A 20,781-nucleotide genomic window follows, 5' to 3' on the forward strand; every position below is an offset into this window, starting at 1 on the left:
GGAAATCTGTGGCCACCAACACATCATTTGAGCAGAAAGGAAAACCCCCGGCCAGCTTAAGTGGGGAGTGCCTGGGTTTTTTAATTCCAATGAAAGTTGCTTTCCAACAAGAGCTGCTACATTTCAAGTGGCAACATTGAAACCCAAAGCCAACAGTCACCCAGTATTTGCCATTAAGCACTTTCTACACTTCAACTTCAAGCCAGAAAGAGAAGAGACATATACTTACTAAGCCAGGTACTCCAAGTATTCTGGATCATAAAACACGGGTAAAAGTCCCTGACCACCTAGGAGGATGAGGAGAAGGAGAAGAAGGATGAGGAGGAGGACGAGGAGGAGGAGGGAAGGGAGGAGGAGGGAAGGGGGAGGAGAAGGAATGTGCTGCAGTGAAGACAGCACGGATCCCTGCAGAGGAAGAAGCCACTGACCTTCAGCCTGGGAAGCCAGGTGAGCAGAGACATAGGCCCAAGGGCAGGCCAGAAAAAAGAAAAAGAAAAGAAAAAAAATACAGAGGATGGAGCCACTCCTAAGGGTTCTGACCACCGCCTCCAACCCTGCCAAGCCCCAACATGAGGGGACATAAATGCCCGGAGAATTAGCACACATGAACTCAAGTTCATCCAAGTCAGCGATCACAGAGAACTAGGGAGAATCTTCCAGCATTCAATGAAACAAAACCAACAGCAAAGAAGAAAGACTGCCCTGGAGACAAGGAGACACCAATATCCTTTAGAAGGCAACATCATTCATACGAGAAGATGCCGCCGTGATAACATAAGAAGGGCAAGGGCGTGCTAGGAGGGAGGCTGGGTGACCCAAAAAGCATTCTTAGAAATCGTCCATGGGAAAGCAACAGTTCAGCAGAGGGTGGGAAAGGAATCCAGCTTAGTCGAAAACACTGAGGGAAGATGAGGCAGAGGAATCATGCAAATAAAAGGCAATGGTTCACACCAAATTAAAATGCAGGGAGAGATGGGTGGAGGGAGAGGGAGATGGAGGGAAGGGAAAGGGAAGGAGAGAGGTAGACAAAGGCAGGGACAGAGAGACTGAGGTAAATGGAAAGAATACAGCTTGACTGACCAGCAGTGAGGAGAGCCAAGTCTTTACTGAACTGATGCTTGGCGAGACAACTGGTTTCTGACATAAGTTTCCCTTTATGTACAAACGCTCGTGTGTGTGTGTGTGTGTGTGTGTGTATGTGTGTGTGCGTGTGCATGTGTGTATGTGTGTGTGCGTGTGCATGTCTGTGTATGTGTGTATGTGTGTGCATGTGTGTATGTGTGTATGTGTGTGCATGCGTGTGTGTATGTGTATATGTGTGTGTGCACATGCGTGTGTGTGCACATGTGTGTGTATGTGTGTGCATGCATGTGTGTGCGTGTGTGTGCATGTGTGTATGCGTATGTGTGTGCGTGTGTGTGTATGTGTGTGTGTGTGTGTGTGTGTGTGTGTGTGTGACCTGGAAATCCAAAAACAGCAATGTGAAGAGAGGGTTATAAAATGCATCAATGGGAGGAAATCACCCACATTTTTTCATCAGATTGGCAACAATGATTGCTTATGATCAGCACCAGAAGTTATTACATCTCAGAAGAAAACTGTTTTCTGCCTCTAAAATCACTTTTAATGCAGTGAATGAAGACTTAAAAGCATCTTCAGGAGTGCAAAACTCTGCCATGTAGTTTTCTCTTCTCTGTCCTTCTCTGTCCTCTGTCCCTCTCTGTCTCTCTTAGTACCCCTGTCTCTGTCTCTCTCTGTCTCTCTGTCTCTGTCTCTCTCAGTCTCTCTCCCCTTTTCTCTCTCTCCCACTTTCTCTCTCCCTCTCTCTGTCTCTGTCTCCCTCTCTCTGTCTCTCCCAGTCTCTCTCTGTCTCTCTCTCTGTCTCTGTCTCCCTCTCTGTCTCTCTGCCTCTCTCCCCTTCTGTCTCTGTCTCTCTGTCTTTCTGTCTCTCTGTCTCTCCCTCTGTGTCTCTGTCTCCCTCTCTCTGTGTCTCTGTCTCTCCCAGTCTCTCTCCCCTTCTCTCTGTCTCTGTCTCTCTCTATCTTTCTGTCTCTCTCTGTCTCTCCCTCTCTCCGTCTCTGTCTCCCTCTCTCTGTCTCTCTGTCTCTCCCAGTCTCTCTCTCTCTCTCTCTCTCTCTCTCTCTCTCTCTCTCTCTCTCTGTCTCTCTGGAAATTAATTATGAGGACGCACTTAGACAGACCATAGTTTGGAAGCCTCTGGTCAGGATGTGAAATAACACTTATAGGGAACAGAACACTCACCTCTGGTCCCAACATCAAAAGAAAGAGTAAGACCCACAAACCTCTTCAAGGGCATACACCCAGGGACCAAAGGGCTTCCCCCTGGGCCCTACCTTTCAAGGGTCTCTGTATTGTGACCACAGGGACAAACCTTCAACACATGGACATCAGGGGGCTGTCAAACTCCCAAACTATGGCACGTCTCCTTGGACTATGAGAAAGCCTGAAGAAAAGACACTGTGCTGTGGGCTCAAACTTACTCACAAACAAAACAGACATCTTGAGGTCCCACAGTAACTCACAGCCAGAAACAGGTGTAGGCGTTTCCAGAACACCCGTCCTCTTTTTATAAGGTAATAACAATTACAGATGGGTTCACCAACAGCATAGATTTTGTTACACAGGTAAGCCAGGGCTGGCATCACTGATCCTTGGCTTTTCTTCATTCTTCTTCCCCTTCCCAGTCGACTCTGAAGTAAACTTGGCCCACAGGGTCAGAAGGCTAATTATACACAGAGATTTAATTGGAGTAAGGGGATATTTGTGTACCAGGTTAAAAATTATTCATGCGTGTGTTTCCAGAAGAAATCAGGGGTTGAATTGGCAGAGTGAGGAGAGCAGAGGCTTTTTTCAGTGTGTGTGGGCCTCAGTCAGCTTATTAAGCTCTGGGAAAGACCAGGAGACTCAATTCCCTCTGCTGCGCTGCTTGAGCCAGGGGACGGATCTTTCCCTGTGCTGGTACCACCAGCTCTCCTGAATCTACACCCTGCACACAGCTCTCACAGTGATGCCAAGCTCCGTGGTCTCCTAGGTTTCCAGGTGACCGAGGCACTGGAGAAAGAACAAGAGACGGAAGAGGGCTCTCAGGTGACAGCGAGACACTGCGACTGGATGCAGTGGCAGGAACATCTGCAAGTCAGAGGGCACAGACTTGAACCTGGCTCTGGGCCAGACTCGGGAAGCCTGTCAGTCATAGTGTGGTTTAAAGAGACACTCTTCCTGATAAGTCTTTCTCTCTCGTTGGTTCTGAGTCTCTGAGAAACCTTAGCTAAGGCAGGCGTTTGGTGAAATCTACCTTGGAAACCTCTCCTGCTCTCCATCCTGACCTCCGCCACCTTGGCTCTCCTTGCTAGTGTCCCAAAATGGCCTCCTGGAGAGGACCCCTTGTCTTATCCCCTCTTGCCAACCCTATCCCACTTTTTATATGAGTACACTGTAGCTGTCTTCAGACACAACAGAAGAGGGCATCGAATCCCATTGCAGATGGTTGTGAGCCACCATGTGGTTGCTGGGAATTGAACTCAGGACCTCTGGAAGAGCAGTCAGTGCTCTTAACCGCTGAGCCATCTCTCCAGCCCCCCATCCCACTTTTGTTCTCCCAACTTCTGTCCAATCTCACCTTCAAAAAAAAACAAGTATGCCCTTACTTCAAACCATTCAGAGACACAATCTTGCTTTTGAGGTAAAAGGCAGAGTCCTTAGCACAGTTTGGGTCTCTCCAGTTTTCTCCAGTCTTTTTCTCTTCCTGCCCCAGTGTTTGACATTGAAGCTACAACAAGCCTTCATGTGAACCATCCCTTCCTTGGGCCTCATGACCTCCTTCTTCACACCGCACCTCAGATCCATGGCTCTTTAAATATACATATAGGTATATGTATGTATATATGTGTGGGTGTGTGGGTGTGTACACACACTATACACACATTCACGTACCCATGTAGGCACATACACGTAAGAATAAATGAATTCATGAAATATTTAAAGATACCAAAGGAAAAACTCAGTAGTGTGCTTGCCCTGCGTATACAGAGCCCTGGGCTCAACTCCTGCAAAGAAGAAATAAAAAGATGCCCAAGGAACTGCATTTAGGCCATGTCCCCTTCTGCCGTCTCAGTAATGCATGGGTTTGTCTTCTGATCCCATCTGATTCGATCCACATCACAGACGGCGTAGTGAAGTAGAATTTCGACGTCAATAATTTTCTCTCTTAACCCGGGAACCAGCACCCTGCCCCCTCCTCTCATTCCTTTTTACTCTATTCCCCTCTCATTTGCATCTGAAGAGTCATGGCCTTTGCCTTATACCCCAAGATGCATCCTCTTCCCCTCCCCCCCCCATGATTAGCGCCAAGTTCTCTCCCAGCGCCTCCCTCTCTTTCCTGTTTCAGATGGTTCGCAGCAAGCATCTCCTCCCACACTCTAAAACAGCCTAGCCCACCCCCGCCTCCAGCTAGCACCCCTGGCACTTTCCTGCATCTGCTAGTATTTAAAAATCATTCTCTTCTATTTCTATTTCCTCACTTTTCATTCATGCATCACCCCGCTAATATGTGACTTCCGCCCCCATGTCTGACTAAACGTGTTCCCTCAAAAGTAGGTCACCAACTGTTGCCTAATTTCCAGTCTCAACAGCCTCTTAGCATTTTTTTTTTTTTTTTGCTTGTCCTGCCTCCTAGGAAATCCCGTTAGTCACTTCCTCCTTCTTGTCCCGCCTCCTATGAAACCGCGAAGGTCACTTCCAGTCACTTCCGTGGTAGTCACTTCCTTCTTCAGAAGCTCTGCTGAAGACCTCCACGCTGCATTCTCGGGGTGTCTCCTTGGCCCCTTCCCCCAGGGCTCCATCTCCCGCTGACTTTCTGCTTCCGTTGCCTCTGAAATTGGTTATCCTCATTTCTTGCCCACCTCCTGGCTTTACCTTGTCTCTCTCTTCCCTGAATCCATTCATCCTTTCTCACTGCCTCGGTACACATCCATGGGGTAGTTGCCCAACACAGAATCCTTGTCCCAGGTTTCTCTTTAGCCACAATTACTCAATTTAGAAAATCCCATCTAATGTCCAGAGGAACCTCAAGTTCCCATGTGTGAGCGAACCGTCCACTATCACCCCCAATGCTAGAACAACTTCCCCAGGACCCCTCTAGAGTTGCAATCCCTATAATGGATCTGGATCACTCCACGCCTACCAATGGCTCCTCTCTTTCTACCTTTACCCTTTCGCAGCCTGATAAACCCCTATGTATCCTTCAAAATGCAGCACAACCCACCATTGTCTCCAGCATCCCTCCGGACCCCCTGTCTGCTCCCACGGGCAGGCCTGCAGTCAATTCTCAACGGGTCACTATCAAATACTTATCACATCTATGGCAACCTTTAATTTAATTGTTTGTATCCCACAAAGTCCAGCGGGTGTATATTTGTGTATCCTGAACACAGGCTAACAACTGTTGGTCCATAAATGGGTCTCAGAAAACAGGAACAGAGCTGGCTACTTCAAAGGTTCTCAAACAACAAAACAACAACAACAACAACAACAACAACAACAACAACAACAACAACAACAACAACAGTGGCCATTCAGCCAATTACAGTCCAGGGAGCAGCCACTGTTCTTGGCAAACTCTGCCTGGTTTTGTCTGTCTGTACTTCACAAGGGTTTGGTCTCCTCATTGTGTCCTCGATTTCCTGGATGTTTTGGATTAGGAACTTTTTGCATTTTGCATTTTCTTTGACTATTGTGTTGATGTTTTCTATGGTATCTTCTGCCCCTGAGATTCTCTCTTCAATCTCTTGTATTCTGTTGGTAATGCTTACATCTATGACTCCTGATCCCTTTCCTAGGTTCTCTACCTCCAGGGTTGTCTCCCTTTGTGATTTCTTTATTGTTTCTATTTCCATTTTTAGATCCTGGATGGTTTTGTTCAATTCCTTCACCTGTTTGGTTGTGTTTTCCCATAATTCTTTAAGGGAATTTTGTGTTTCCTCTTTAAGGGCTTCTACCTGTTATCCTATGTTCTCCTGTATTTCTTTTATGTCCTTCTTAAAGCCCTCTAACATCATCATGAGTTGTGATTTTAAATCAAAATCTTGCCTTTCATGTGTATTGGGTTATCCAGTACTTGCTGTGGTGGGAAAACTGGGTTCTGATGATGTCAAGAAGCCTCGGTTTCCGTTGCTGGTTCTTGCACTTGCCTCTCTCTCGCCTTCTGCTTATCTCTGGTGTTAGCTGGTCTTGCTGTCTCTGACTGGAGCTTGTCCCTCCTGTGGGCCTGTGAGCCTGTGATCTTAGGAGTGAGAATGCTCCTGGGAGACCAGCTCTCTCCAGGTGGGATTTGGGTACAGAGGGCTGTGGGACAGTCTTAGCTCTGGGGTGTAGATGGAGACCGGAAGGATCCTATTTCTTTGACAACAGTATTTCTAACTCATTCCTTGGAAAATGTCAAGCATGTATACCTGCTGCTCCCTCCCTTCAGCCAAGACCCACCAACATGCTTTGCCTCTTTTAAAACTATTGTTAAGAATGCACTGAGTCAGGCTGGAGAGATGGCTCAGTGGTTAAGAGCACTGACTGTTCTTCCAGAGGTCCTGAGTACAATTCCCAGCAACCACATGGTGGCTCACAACCATCTGTAATGGGATCCTATGCCCTCTTCTGGTGTGTCTGAAGACAGCTACCATGTACTTATATAGAATAAATAAATAAATCTTTAAATAATAATAATAAAAAAAGAATGCACTGAGTCCAATTGGTGCTGCTTATATAAGCATGGGTATGGGGCCACCCACTGGGGCATAGGCAAACCACCAGTAGTCATAGACCCAAAATAAAAGAGCACCTCCACTCATGGCAGCCATTTGTAGCTAAGAGCCCCCATAGCTATTGGTGGAGACACCATAGCGAAGTGGAATTTAGATGGCGTCCATAAATTAACCCAGGAACCAACATCTTGCCCGCTCCTAGTTCTCTTTACTCTCTTGCCTTTTGTTTGCATCTGAAAAGTCATCGTATGGGGTGGGGGTGGGGCAGCCCGCCCCTATACACGCTGGACTTTCCACTGGCTTGGTCTTGCGTAGGTCTTGTGCATAAACCACAGCTCTTGTGAGTTTGTGTGCTTGTACAGGTCGCGGTGTGTGCAGGAAAGAGCATTGTGCGGCTCCCGCCCTACTGTCTGCTCTTATATCCTTTCTCCCTCCCCTCCCCCTTCTTCAATGGCGGCTGAGCCAGGAGTGAGAGATGCAGACGGCCCACCCTTAGATGAACCCTCACAGTTGCTTTAAATCCCTCTGTTCTCATAGACTGCACAGGGCAGTGGGCTGAGTGCTAATAACTCCTGTAAAAGCCAAATAAGACACTGGCAGACCTCCGTAAAAAGGGCAAAAGAAACACAGAGGACGATGGGTCGGAAGTTCCTGGCTAAGGAGAGGCCATTGTACCGCGTGCATGGTCAAGGTTGCATGCCTCTTGTGTGCGGAGACCTGGATGCCATCATCCTAAGAGATGAGACAGAGTTGGCCTTGGGGAGGGTGTTGTGCGAACCAAAGTAAGTACAAGACTCACAAGTCAGAAAGAGTCCAGTGTGCCGGAAGTGCTGGCGGCCACAGTGGGCTGTGTGTGGAGAAGAGAATACATGGTGTTGTATTAAGAGATCCCAACAGGTTCAAAGGAGAAAGCAAGGAAGAAACCTGGCCCCGAGGCCTTGGCATCTGAAGAGGGGGCTCTGATTAGCCACCGGCCTTCTGAGGATCAGATGCCCGGTCAGCAATCGAATGCTTTAAATTTGACTTCATTCTCATTTCACAGGCAAAGAGGCTGGGACTCAGAAAATGTAGATTCGGTGCCTGATGAAAGGGACCCGAGAAAGACCAACATGGACCCCGTGTGGTTTGTATATGCTTGGCCAATGGGAAGTGGTATTATTAGAGGGTGTGGCCTTTTTGGAGGACACGTAGCCTTGTTAGAGTGTGTCACTGTGGAGATGAGGCTTTGAGGTCTCATATATATGCTCAGGTCTGACAGTGTGATCCTGAGTCTCCTCCTGGATACCTGCTGGAGACAGTCTCCTTCTGCTGCCTGCCAATCGCGATGTAGACCTCTCAGCTCCTTCTCCAGCACCCTGTCTGACTGGACGGTGCCATGCTTCCTGCCATGATGATAGTGGACAGAACCTCTGAACCTGTAAGCCAGCCCCAATTAAATGTTTTCTTTTCATAGGAGTTGCCCTGGTTGTCGTGGTGTCTCTTCAGAGCAATAAAAAACCCAAACTAAGGCAAACCCTGAGAACCATTCTCTCTCTCTCTCTCTGCCACCCTGACTTGTGCAGTGTGGATCCTCAACTCAGTGCTCACAAAAGCAAGGTGTCCAGGCTTGGCAGACAGAAAGATGCCTTATCTGCTAAAAACACTAGCTACTCTGGCAAAGGACCAGGGTTCAGTTCCCAGCACTCACATGGTGGCCTCACAACCATCTGAAGCTCCAGTTCCAGGGGATGCGGTACCCTCTTCTGGCCTCTGTGGGTACTGCATGAATGTTGGGCACAGACATCATACATGCAGGCAAAACACTCATGCATAAAAACATAATTTGAAAAAATGAGGTGTAGCGTTACAAAATCTGGAAAATATGAAAAGTATAAATAATGTATTTCATACTCTTATAGGGGAGCTCTCATAGCATGCTGTCATGTGAGAGCAACTTCCTCAGACCTCTGTACCATGACCTGTATTCACGACGGAGGATTCGGTCAAGTCTCTGTTTTAAAACCTCAAGGTTTCTAATCCCTCACCAACAGACAAAACAACAACCAATTTCCCTTAAAATGAGCCTGGTCCTGAAATTTCACTCTCTGGCCCTAGCTTACCCATCTGGTTTTGTTTCCGGTGACACCCAGCCCCCGCACCCTGATTCCTGGGAAACCCCAAGACTAACTTTTCTTGTGCCAACCAGAAGGCTCAAAAATGATCATTGGTTTCAGTACAGTCTTGGGAGAGAAAAATAACATTTTCATTTTAGACTTCTTATCCAGAGATACTGAGCACAGGCCTAGACTATGCTAAATTTATGCTAAATTGGCTGGCGCCTGCGCCCTCCCCCAGCACCTCCTCCCTCCCCCAGCACCTCCCACCTCCCCCAGCACCTCCCACCTCCCCCAGCGCCTCCCTGCACCCACCACAGCAGCAGCTGGACAGAACTGGTTTAAAATATTCTAATTCCATTTATTTGCTTTTCAAAACATGTTAATTTCTTCATTTTAAAACTTGGGGAGATTCGCCCTGGTTTTTTTTTTTTTTTTTTTTTTTTTTTTTATGTCCCTGCAAGAAAATCTGCAGAGCATGTCAAACTCCAAGGTAAATTTTATCTTAATAATCAGACTCTATAGCCCAGTTGTCTATATCTTGAGAGAAAGTTTTCCAATTTAACTGATTCGATTTCTCTAGCTATTCATAGAAGGCAGTTTTATCATCCATCCTTCAAAAAGATTTTTGCTTTCAATGCCTCAACTGCTCCTAACAGCAAATATTACATTCCATTCGAGCATTGCCTCATATAAAAAAAAAAAAAAGCACTACATTTTTCAGGAAAAAAATGTATTTCAAGTACATTTACCACGTAGGCAAATTACATTTCGCTACACTGTACGCTGGCCAGGCTAATGGGCTCAGCATGTTGGGGACCATTAAAGATTTGTTTTTTGAAGAAAGGACATAAAACATATAGAGTTTTTAAAAAGACAGTGCGGAGAGGCAAGGTCTTCTCGCCCTCTAGAAGTGGAGGCTCTAATAGGAAACTGATCTGTGGACAACCACGGTCCCTACTGAGCAGGCTTCAGGCTACACGAAGGCCTGTGGATCCCCTCTGCACTCTGAGCGTTCAGATGTCTTGAGTTTCGCACTCGGGCAAGAAGAGAGCAAAAGTTTGGTGGGATTTTTTGTTTTGTTTTGTTTTGTTTTTGTATTTTGTCTGTTTTGTATTTTTTTTCAATACAGGGTTTCTCTGTATAGCCCTGGCCGTCCTGGAACTCACTCTGTAGACCAGGCTAGCCTCAAACTCACAGAGATCTGCCTGCCTCTGCCTCTTGAGTGCTGGGATTAAAGGCGCACACTATCTGTGCCCAGCTCAAAAGTTTGGTTTTAAGCATCACTGTAGAGTCAGAAAAAGCTAGCCTCCAAAACAAACAAACAAACAAACAAACAAAAACAAGAAATGATTTAAGGAGAAAGCCCTTGGATTCAATGATTCTTTATGTAGTCACATCAAGATCTGTAAATCTTAGGACATTGCCTTAGCTATAAGGCAAACTCTCTAAGGAGCTGCACTGTGGGACGGTGTGGGCTGACTGTGTGTCCACTTCTTTCAGGCCATCGCAATACACCTGGTGCTGCCTGCAAAACCAGCAGTGGAATGGAAACATTGGGGACCTCTCCTGACTCACTTAGAGCTCACGGCTATTAGGCATTTAAGAGGCTTCCTACCTGAGCTGGGAAACATCCAGCTAGTGTATTAGAACTCAGGTATCTAACCTATTCGTAGATTTTAGGATGTAAGTGTTTACTTGACATTGGAAACATGTAAATGCTCGGTCACTCAGAGAAGCGTGCATCCTGCTCCTAACTCCGGCTCTCTTCTGACAGTGCGGTGCTGCTCAGAGCCCCGTAAAACAGATACGGCAATGCCCAGGAGACACGACAGAGTATCTGAATCGATCGAGTATGAATGACGGCTAAACACAAAACCACAACCGTGGACAGACATGCATCAAAGAGGGCCTTCGAACATCGCGCAAATAAGCCCACGTGGTAATCGGGAACTAAAAGCGTAAACACAGATGAGTAAGCCTTGTATTAGACACAGGAAAGCCATAGGAGGCTGGGCTAGCAGCTTCTGTGATTATGTAAGGGACATCCTACCCAAGAGGCATCAGCGGCATGCTGTGAACAGCTGGGAAACAAGAACTATCAAAATGTGGGCAAAGGCCAGCCACTGACTTCAGGAACCGCACAGGAGCCCTCACAGGGTCCTGACCCTTGAGAGAAAAGAACGGGAGAAAGCCCACTCAGAGGGCAGGTTCCAGGCTGCAGCACTTGAAGGAGGAATGCGAATGGAGGAGGCACAGAGGTGAGGGCTTTGGACGATCGACATCTAGGTTGGAGGAGGCAGAGAGAAGGGAGTCTTGAGAACGGGATGTCTAAGAATCTGCATCAGAGTCGCTTAAAGCTCTCATCAGGGGTTCTCAAACTGTGGGTCATGACCCCCTTGGTAATCAAAGGACCCTTCCACAGGGGTCACCTAAGACCATCAGAAAACACAGATATTGACATTACAGTTCAGAAATGGGGGGGGGGGGGTGTGTCACCACAACCTGAGGAACTGTGTTAAAGAATCTCAGCGTTGGTAGGTTGAGACGCACTCTTTAAATGTTTATCATCAGTCTGTAGATGTAACGTGGAAAGCCTTACAAGGTGGACAAAACAAAGTTTTGAGATGTTATTAGGCAGACAAAAACAAACAAAACTCTCACAGCTCACACAAGCTTGAATTTGTTCCATAGCCCAAGTGAAGAGACCGTGTGAGTACACACTCAGTAGACTCCAGAAATGACCTATGATATAGGTTATCTGACCTTCTGCTCTCCTCCCTATAGGCAAGGAGATCGTGCTTAAACAAGAAAAAGCTGGACTGTGCCCTGTGTGCCAGCTTCAAGTCCTCCAACAGCTGCCTCTCACAGGAAGAGTCAAATCCCTGCAAAGAGACTTTATCTGACCCCAACTTCCCTCCCTGTCCCCATCCCATTCCTCTGCCACTCTCCCCTTCATTCAGTCCCGTGCTTCCCAGCGGCCTTTGCGTTGGCTCCTCCCACTTCCTGGAAAGCAATACTTCAGAAGTCCTCCAGGATTCTCCGGCAAAGAAAATCTCTTGTGTACTGTATGGATGCAACACTTGTCAATTAGAGCTGATTGGCCTGTAGCTGAGGCAGGAACTAGAAGGTGGGACATCCAACAGGCAGGAAGGATTCTGGGGGAGGGCCAAGCTTAGACGACAATAATGGGATTATTAAATTATAAATGGGATTATTAAATTATAAACCAGCAGGGAACAGCCAAAGCTTTTGGCTTAGGTATTTATAAAAATATTTGAATCTTGGAGTCATTATTCCAGGAGCATGGGACCAGGAAGGGAAAAAAAATTACTACAGCTCCTCCCTCATCTTCCCTGGGGATTGGCTACTGTTTAAAGAGACAACGCCCTTCCTTCTTTTCCAAAGGCCCCCTCCTCCCTCACTAATGTTTCTTTTTCTTCAATACTCACTTCAACAGACCGTGTAATTTACTGGCTTTTTTTTTTAAAACAAAACATCCCCATATTTTAAAATGTAAGCTCCCAGAGGGCAAGGATATTTTTGTGTGTTGATCTCTTTGTCCCTACACAGCAAGCTGGGCTGACAGCCCCCCAGAAATCATTACCTACTAACTGAAAAGCAGCAGACTTGTACCGGCTCTAAGCACAGGTAATTCTATTAAGATACACAGCTACTGTGGGAATCACCAATACAGAAGCTTATTAAAGAAAACAAATAAATAGGGCCATCAGTAACTCTCTGAGTACACGACGATTCACAAAGTAATACATGGCAAAGAGATGAAAAAGTTTCTCTCCGACAATAATCTCAATGGTCACTGGGCATGGTGACAGTTGAGGCCAGCCTGGTATGTATAGTGAGTTCTAGGCCAGCCAGGGCCACGTGTGAGACTTGGCTCAAAAATAAAATGGTAAAACCCAATAGTTTCGAGGAAATGGGACTTTCGAGAAACTCTAGGGCAAAATAGCTGCTATAAACTATCTAGAAAATTAGCACGTGCACACACACACACACGTATTCAAATATAGGCTGGAGATGGTGCAGAGGTTAAGAGAAGTTGTCTGTCTGTTTTTCCTCCAGAGGACAGGGTTTGATTCCTAGCATCCATCTGACAACTTAGAATGGTTGGTTAACTCCAATTCCCGGGTATCTGATGCCCTCTTCTGGCCTCGGTTGGCACTGCATGCAGGTGGTGCAATACGTCATACACATAAAATTAAAAAAGATAAACATTTTTTTATGTCTAGATATATTTTCACACAATAATTAACTTCAAATCATTTATCCTAAGAGTAACATGTATATTACTTTACACAAGAAGCCAGGAGGTGGTAACAAGGGCCCATGTTTTGTGACAGCGGCGTGGAAGATGGGAGCCCCTGCAGGTGAATTCTCAAGGACATCTGTGTCTACACAGACGGAGGAGTAGGGAGTGGCTTCTCTTATTAGGGGCAGTCGTAAGGAGACAGTCACGATATTTCATAGTTGATATTTAAATGCACAACAGGAAAAAAGAGTCATGGTTAGACTTAATTACCTGAAGGATCAGAACCGTAGAAACTGGTGGCTGTTGCGATTGATCCGGGTGGATGGATGGAACCCGCTGAGGACCTCTGGCTTGCGATCAGAATCCTGCTCTTGGTTGATGGGAGTCGGGACATGGCGCCCAACCCCAGCTGAGGCTTAAGGAGCATTGCAGAGCGGTAGAAAGTGGGAGGGACTTCGTAGTGGGTGTAGGGAGGAGAGCAAAATTCTTCTTTCCCAGGGTGGTCTGTGACCTAAAATGAGAGTTCAGAGAGAGCTAATCACAGGCAGGAGATCCACACTCAAATGATAAGCGCCACCACAGGACTGGCTGCTCGCTCAGAGATCTGGTGCCACGCCCAGCCCAGGGTCCCCGCCTTTACAATGACAGTACGAAGACGGTGTAAGAGCTTCGGTGCCTGCTGGTGCAAATACTCCAGGGGAGAAAAAAGAGCTCAGTTTTGGGGTTTCTTTTTAATTTCATTATTATAAATGCTTTGAAACTTGAGTGACTATGTATTAAATAAATAATGTCAGGGCTGGAGAAGGCTCTGCAGTGAAGAGCAGCTGCTGTCCTTCAGAGGACAGGGGTTGGGTTCCCAGCACCCACCAAGATGGCTTCACAACCCTCTGTGACTCAGCTCCAGGGGATCTGACGCCCTCTTCTGGCCCCTTCAGGCACTACATACACAAGGTACATATATATATATATATATATATATATATATATATATATATATATGCAGGTAAATTTTCTTTTACCCATATACATAAAAGAAAAATAAATCTTAAAAATAAAATAAATAATGTTAATAAAAGAGAGAATTTATAAAATGTTCAAAAATGATCAGAAGTGTCACTATGCCTGTGGAGAAATTGCATGATTTTATGCTCACTAATCTTATAATAAGTAAATAAACTATCATTTCTTATTTGACCAACAGAACATCTAAAAAGAATTGTTAGTAAGGGAAATGTTTTACCTGCAAAAAGATAGAGAAATTAATAGGAAAAAGAGTGTTGTAGGCCTACACTGTGTGTTTACATCACTAGAACCAGGTTCTGGGGCCAGTGAGATGGCTCAGTGGGTCAAGGTGTTTGCTATTAAGCCTGATGACCTGAGTTCAATACCAGAGACTCAGACAATGAAAAGGGAGCGCAGACTCCTGCAACTTGTCTTCTGACCTCCGCTCCTGCTTTGTACACACACACACACACACACACACACACACACACACACACACACACACACACGCTGTATGCTCTCGGGAATGCTTGGGTAGGTGGATTCCTCTGGGATAACAGATCTCGGGCTGAATCCTGTGTACTGCTCCGATCAGCAGTGCCTACATAGACAGACCTGTTAAATAAAGGAATTGTGTTTCCCTCCACCATTGCCTCGGTTTAATAACATAACATCACTATTAATTTCTCCTATACTCAACAGTAAAGAATTAACAGGATACAATCTTTAGTAAACATAGTTATGAGTATATATGTCCCCGTGTGTAAGTATAATATAGAAGGTGATATGTGCACATCCTGCTCTCAGATTGTCTGTTCTCAAATGACTTGGGACTTTGTGGTGCTGGGGTTGGGGGCCTTGTTCATGCTAAGGAAGCTCTTTATTCCTGACCCTCTTCCCAGTTCACTGTTCTTTTATATTAAACAAGCAGAAGATAGTGGCATGGTCTGTTTACGTTATAAGAAAAGCCCAGCACTGGGACAACATCTGGGTAGATACATTTATTAATTGATTCTGCTAGGAATCATAATAAATTTAGGTACTATGATTTTCTCCCAATATCTTTTAATAAGGGCTCTAAAAGCTTTGATCCACGCTGTTGAAGGCAAAAACCCTATTTTGATCCCCTTTTAATGTTCAAATAGATATTAAAACACATCCCTGAAACAAAAGATTAGGCATTTAAACTTTCATTATAATCACACTGTGAAATAGGCATGGTGGTTAGGATGCACTCAGGGTAGGGAGAATTATATCCCCTTGAGAGAAGGTTCAACATCTGCGCTCTGCTGAAATTTTTATCATCTATTGTCTTTGTATCTATCACTGACTTCTCTCTTCTAGACCCCTCATTTTTTAACATTTTGGGGTGCCAAAATGTGCACTCTCTCATGAGCGTACACACAAGGAAGTTCACATCATTTCCAATCTCCATAGGTAAGTGTTTTAGAATGGCGGTAGGCTGATCTGATTCTTCGGAAATGCACAATTTTCAGAGCTCAGAGCCCACGAAACTCTTGTCATTCCACAGCGACTCTAAAGATTTCAGCAGTCTCAATGCCTGCCATTTGGCTGGGTATCTTTTTCACAATGCGAACGTCTGAAATGTTCTCTATAGGCTCCTGTACCGAGTCCTTGATTCCAAGATGGCGGCACTGCTACAGCAAGGGGAGGACACAGTAAGAGGTGCGGTCCTCGCGACACCTCTACAGCTGAACCTTGACGCTGCACCCACCCAACCGGATTTCTCTGCTTCCTGGTGCATACTATGTCCGCTGCAGCCACAGGCTCCTACCACAGCCAGCCGCCCTGAGGGCTCGGTGCCAGCACGGTGCACTGAAACTCTCTGAGGCTGCGAGCTTCCTCTCTCTAGCCTCCTCAGGATGCCACAATCCTCTGGCACCAATGTCAGGTATTTTGTCAAAGTGACAAAAAATAACAAGCACAAATTCGTTTACAAAGTGAAAAGTAGGCTTTTCATGTCGAGTTTATGCATTTTTAATTAAACAGGGGGATCCCACTCGCCTTTCATCTTTGTGACAAAACAGAACAGGTTCTGTAGTTAGGGAACAAGCTTCCGTTGAGCTCCTTCTCCAACGGGGTTATTTTTAAAGAAAACTCGAGTCAACAAAAGACTCCTCAGATTTCAAATGGAGTCCTAAGATCAAACGATATATGCAAACAGATTCCCCCTGCCGTAGCTCCCCTCCTGCTTTGCCCCTCCCTGTTTTCACTAGGCTTCTTTTGCATGACTTTTCTCTGGGGCCATATAAAATTAATATATACTCTCAAACTGGTACAGCATCAAGAGCTCCTAAAATGATTCCTTCCACAGACTAGAGAAGTGGCTCAGGAGTTAAGAGCATTGGCTGCTCTTCCAGAGGACCTGGGTTCAGTTCCCAGCACCCACATGGCAGCTCTTGACCCCCTATAATTTCAGTTCCAGGGATATGGCCCCGGCGCCATCTGCTGGCCTCCTTGGGCACAACATTCACACAAGGCACAGATCCACAAATAGACAAAACACACAATTTTTTTTTAAATGGCTCCTTAAAGCTCATCTTGCTTGAGGAGTATACTGAACTTATTAGGGGTCACTCAATTGTGGACAGCTGTATTTTCCTGATGTCAATAATGCTCCATCAACCACGTGCTCTATGACTTTAAGTCAGAATTGATTTTAAAAAACAAAAACAAAAAACCCCAAAGCTGAATTAGAAGCGCTAAGTAGTTTTTAAGTCGCAGAGCTGACTAGGGGCTCAGACAGCAGGAAGCATAAACAAGACCAGATTCTAAAGTCTTTTATTCATGAGTACACCATCCCAGCCTTCCTCAAGGAGCCTGCTGGCTTTGACAAACTGTGCTCAGCTATAGGGACAATGCCTTGATTTGCCCCAGGCTAGCACAAACAGACAGTTTGCTACAAGATGGCCCTTGTTTGACTCTCTGTGGTTTTAATGAAACAACTAAAACTAACTTTCAGAGGGAAGGCTTTATTCATTTCACCCTTTAAAGCTCCGGGGCATTGTGCTGGGAAGTCAGGGCAGGAACCAGAAAAGCAGGAACTGACCCTGGAGGAGCGCAGCCTACTGGCTTACTCCCCATGGTATGTTTGCTCAGCCTGCTTTCTTCTACATCCCACGAACCACCACCTGCCCAGGTGGGGCTTGGTGCACACTAAAGATACAACACAATGTTAGCCACTACCACTGTCCTTACTGCAAACAAAAAGCCCATGCCCACATTCGAGCTATATTCTATTGTATTTTCTGACACAGAGTTACACTCAGTTGCCCAGGCTGGCCTGGGACTCTTTCTTTCCTAACCTCATGAATGCTAGGATCCCAGGCGTGTGCCACCGCTCGCAGCTCACCACAAGACTTTCTCCAGAGTCAACCGCTCCACTCGAAAGGATTTGAATACTGTTTACTTCAGCTTTTTCCTTGCTTTGACCTGGCCCATACATCGCTACTTCTTTATTAAAGGTGGAAGCTGACTTAAATGAGCCCTTGTCTAATTCCAAGTGTCTCTCGTTCTCAGTAAAACTTGAATGAGCCACCTTAGATCTTGGGACGATCCCAACCTGACTATCACTCTGTGTTCTAAGTAGTCACTCCCAGGCCTAAGTACACCCTTCGGTAGCAGTGTATCCCTGAGCGTCTGCAGTTCACTTACAGAAGACATTTTGTTTCCAAGTTTCACTTAAAACAAAACAAAAACAACAGACCTAAAGAAAACCACAAATGGATACATCATTTTACAATGATGTCGGCTTACCTCCTGCAGGAACTTCTCGCTCATCTGACTGAAATGGTGCGCTGGGGGCTTGATCCCAGACACCATCAATCCGGAAGGGAAGACCCTTGGCTTCTGCAAGTCAGGCTTCAGTTTCTCGTACATATTTGCAGGCGGCTGAAGGCTCGACGCCTTCTCTTCTTGGGGAAGAGGCATACCACATGCAGGAGGGGCATACGGAAGCCCTACTGGGACAAGGGAAGCATCTCCCTGACTCAGCGCCTGGGGGTTCCTGCGTATGTAAGTGATGATCTTGGGCCTCACATGTTTGGGTTTGGGCATGAGGATGGGCTTTGCCTCTGTCCTTTCTTCTGTTTTCTCTGTCTCCGGTTTCTCCAGTGCTTCCTGGGAGGAGGGCGTGTCCTTGGGGTGCGTAAGAGACTTGGGGATTCCACTGGGGCAGGTGGTCTTGTCAGGCACTTTCGGCGATGTGTTCAGTACCTGCCCACCACCAGTGGGGGCTGAGGCCACTGAGAGTGACCCTGTGTCCACACTGAACACTCCGAGCTCCTGAGAACTGCTACTTGGAGGAGTCAGGTACTCAGTCAAGTTCACAGTTGTCTCTGGGTGGAGGGGAGCCGGGGTACTGAACACGGAATCTACTCCAGCCGGAGTGACGTCAGTTTGGGCCGCATTTTCTGGAAGGTTCTTATCTTCAGCTACAGATGTTACCGTCTCTTTGCTTTTCCTGGCTTCCAAGCTGCTACTTCGAGGGCTCAAGAGCTCGGAGGCGTCGGTTCTGTTCCCACCCACAAAAGGACCTGAGGCCAACAGTTTGGCACTGCCCGAGTTCCCGCTACCCAGCCTCCTCTCCTCCCCACTGACCTCGGAGGGCGCGCTCTCATTTGGATCACGGAGAACAGGAGTTACTTGTCCGTCATCAGGTGCAGCTTTGCCGGATGCTGTTTCCCTCGCCATCCTACCCGCACCTGCTGACGCTTTCCCGGTGAGTCCAGTCCCTGCCTCTCCCGCGGGAGCGGCGCTCGGTGCAGGGGTGGCTTGCAGAGACCCCTCCACACCAGCACTGACTCCAATCCCGTCTTCCTGGCTGCCGCCTCGTCCCACTCCAAGCTGGTGCTGGCTGCTGTTCAGTTGACCGGTGGCTTCTCGGTATTCCTTCTCAAGTAGCTCCTTCCTGTCTACAGGTGACGTGCTTCTTTCCTCACGACATACCAGAGCTTGGGCCTGGGCTGATGTTAGTCCCTCCTCATTCCTGGGTTGGATATATTTGAGCTCCACTTTGGGCTTCCCTGTTCCTTGACCTAAATACACTTCTGGATGACAGAGGCTGGGGTTTTCCCTCAGTGCTGAAGCTAGACTGGGAGTCAGTTCTGCACGAGCGGTGCACTGGTTGTGAACATCTGGGCCACGTGTCCCCTCCACCTTGGTGTCTGATGGGCTGGAGCCCTTGGCTTCTGAGGTAGATGGTTTAGGAAGAGACACACCGTTCCCCTCTGAGGTTCCGTCACCTGGAGAAAAAACTTTCCCTGGAGAGTGACTGGCTGGTGTCCCTTGTGGCCCCTCCCCATGCCCAGGCACGTGACCCTGAGGCTCCGAGATGTCCGGCTGCGCTGGCTGTGGGTTCGTCGTTGGAGTGATGCCACCAGCTGCAGCTGCTGACCTGCTTGCTCGCTTCAGCTCTTCGTTGTCAAGAGTCTTTGCCAATTTGTCCTTGGGAGTGTGCCTGGGAATCTCAGCAGAAACCTCTGGACTGGCTTGACCCACTGCGTTCCTCCAGCTGGAGAAACTTGGTCCCTGAATACTCTGGGGGGTCTGCAGGGTACCTCTTTTTACTGTGTGCTCCTCACTCAGTTGCCTATGAACAGTCAGAGAAGACTGAGAATCCCTCTGGCTGGCAGAGCCAGCCTGAGACCCTTTCCCGAGGCCCTGAAGGTGAAGAGGCTCCTTTTGGAAGTGGCCGTGGTATTGTGGCCTGCTTAAATTTGCATTTCCGATCTCATCATCCAGATCACGTGACTTGGGCTCATCGCAAGAGGCGCTAACCTCCAACATGATTTGATTGGCATTTGTATCCCCCGTCCTCAGAATATTGTCGTTATTATTTTTTGCTCCTTCTCGGTGATCTCGCAACTGACTGAAACAGGATTTCTTTGGCGCGAGTGGGACACTCATGGTCACGTCTTCAATGAGGGCTGCTGGCCATGCGGCCTCCCTTCAAGCTGCAGGGCAACAGGCAGCTGTCACCTTCTCTGTCCTCCTCTGACAATGTCACATCTAGAAGATTCTTTGAACCTCTTCAGATGAGTTTCAGAACCAACCACTGTCTTGACACACAGTAGGACAACTCTTCATGCTCCATTGCTGTTCAGTGCAAACCAGTGGGTTCAGGAGACCTGGAAAGAAACCAAAACGTGTGTGCTTTAGAGTGAAGACAGCAATAATCTTGAGCAAAAGACACAGGCAGCAATCACATAGATGTGACCCTTTCTTCTATCCTGTTATGTCATGTGCTTATTTCAAAATCGTTTCAAATAAAGGCTTATCTGACTAAATATCCAAGCTGAGACATCACAAGGATACATTTTAGAGTGAGATATAAGGGGTCTTACATGTATGCTGTCTTAGAATTGTGTGTGTGGTTGTGTCTCTGTATGTGTGTGTAGTTTATGTATAGTGTAGTATGTATGTGTGTGGTGTGTGTGGTGTATTTGTGTGTGTATGTGTGTGGTGTCTGGTGTATGTGTAGTGTGATATATATGTGTGTGTGTGTGTGTGTGTACTGTGGTGTATGTGAGCACATGTGCTATGTGTAGTATGGTGTGTGTGTGTGTGTGTGTGTGTGTGTGTGGTGTCTCCTCTCTTCACTGACAATTTACTTTCTGAT

General features: G+C 46.8%; 1 protein-coding gene across 4 annotated transcripts in view; it reads right to left on the bottom strand.

Annotated features, from left to right (window-relative positions):
- The window catches only part of Mtus2 (microtubule associated scaffold protein 2), a 373,086-nt gene that overhangs the window by 214,907 nt on the left and 137,398 nt on the right, over positions 1-20,781 (bottom strand). For 3 of the 4 annotated variants that reach the window (NM_001374100.2, XM_017598434.3, XM_039089678.2), the window contains exons 2-3: positions 17,919-20,290; positions 13,410-13,650 (exon numbers count right to left, since the gene is read on the bottom strand). In NM_001374100.2, the coding sequence (NP_001361029.1) occupies positions 13,410-13,650; positions 17,919-20,069 (2,392 nt within the window). In that variant the 5' untranslated portion in view covers positions 20,070-20,290. Of the gene's footprint in view, positions 1-229; positions 375-13,409; positions 13,651-17,918; positions 20,291-20,781 lie in introns of those variants that run through there. The other variant, XM_039089680.2, reaches the window with a different exon arrangement.

This window comes from Rattus norvegicus, chromosome 12, assembly GCF_036323735.1.
Source record: "Rattus norvegicus strain BN/NHsdMcwi chromosome 12, GRCr8, whole genome shotgun sequence".
NCBI classification, from domain to species: domain Eukaryota; kingdom Metazoa; phylum Chordata; class Mammalia; order Rodentia; family Muridae; genus Rattus; species Rattus norvegicus.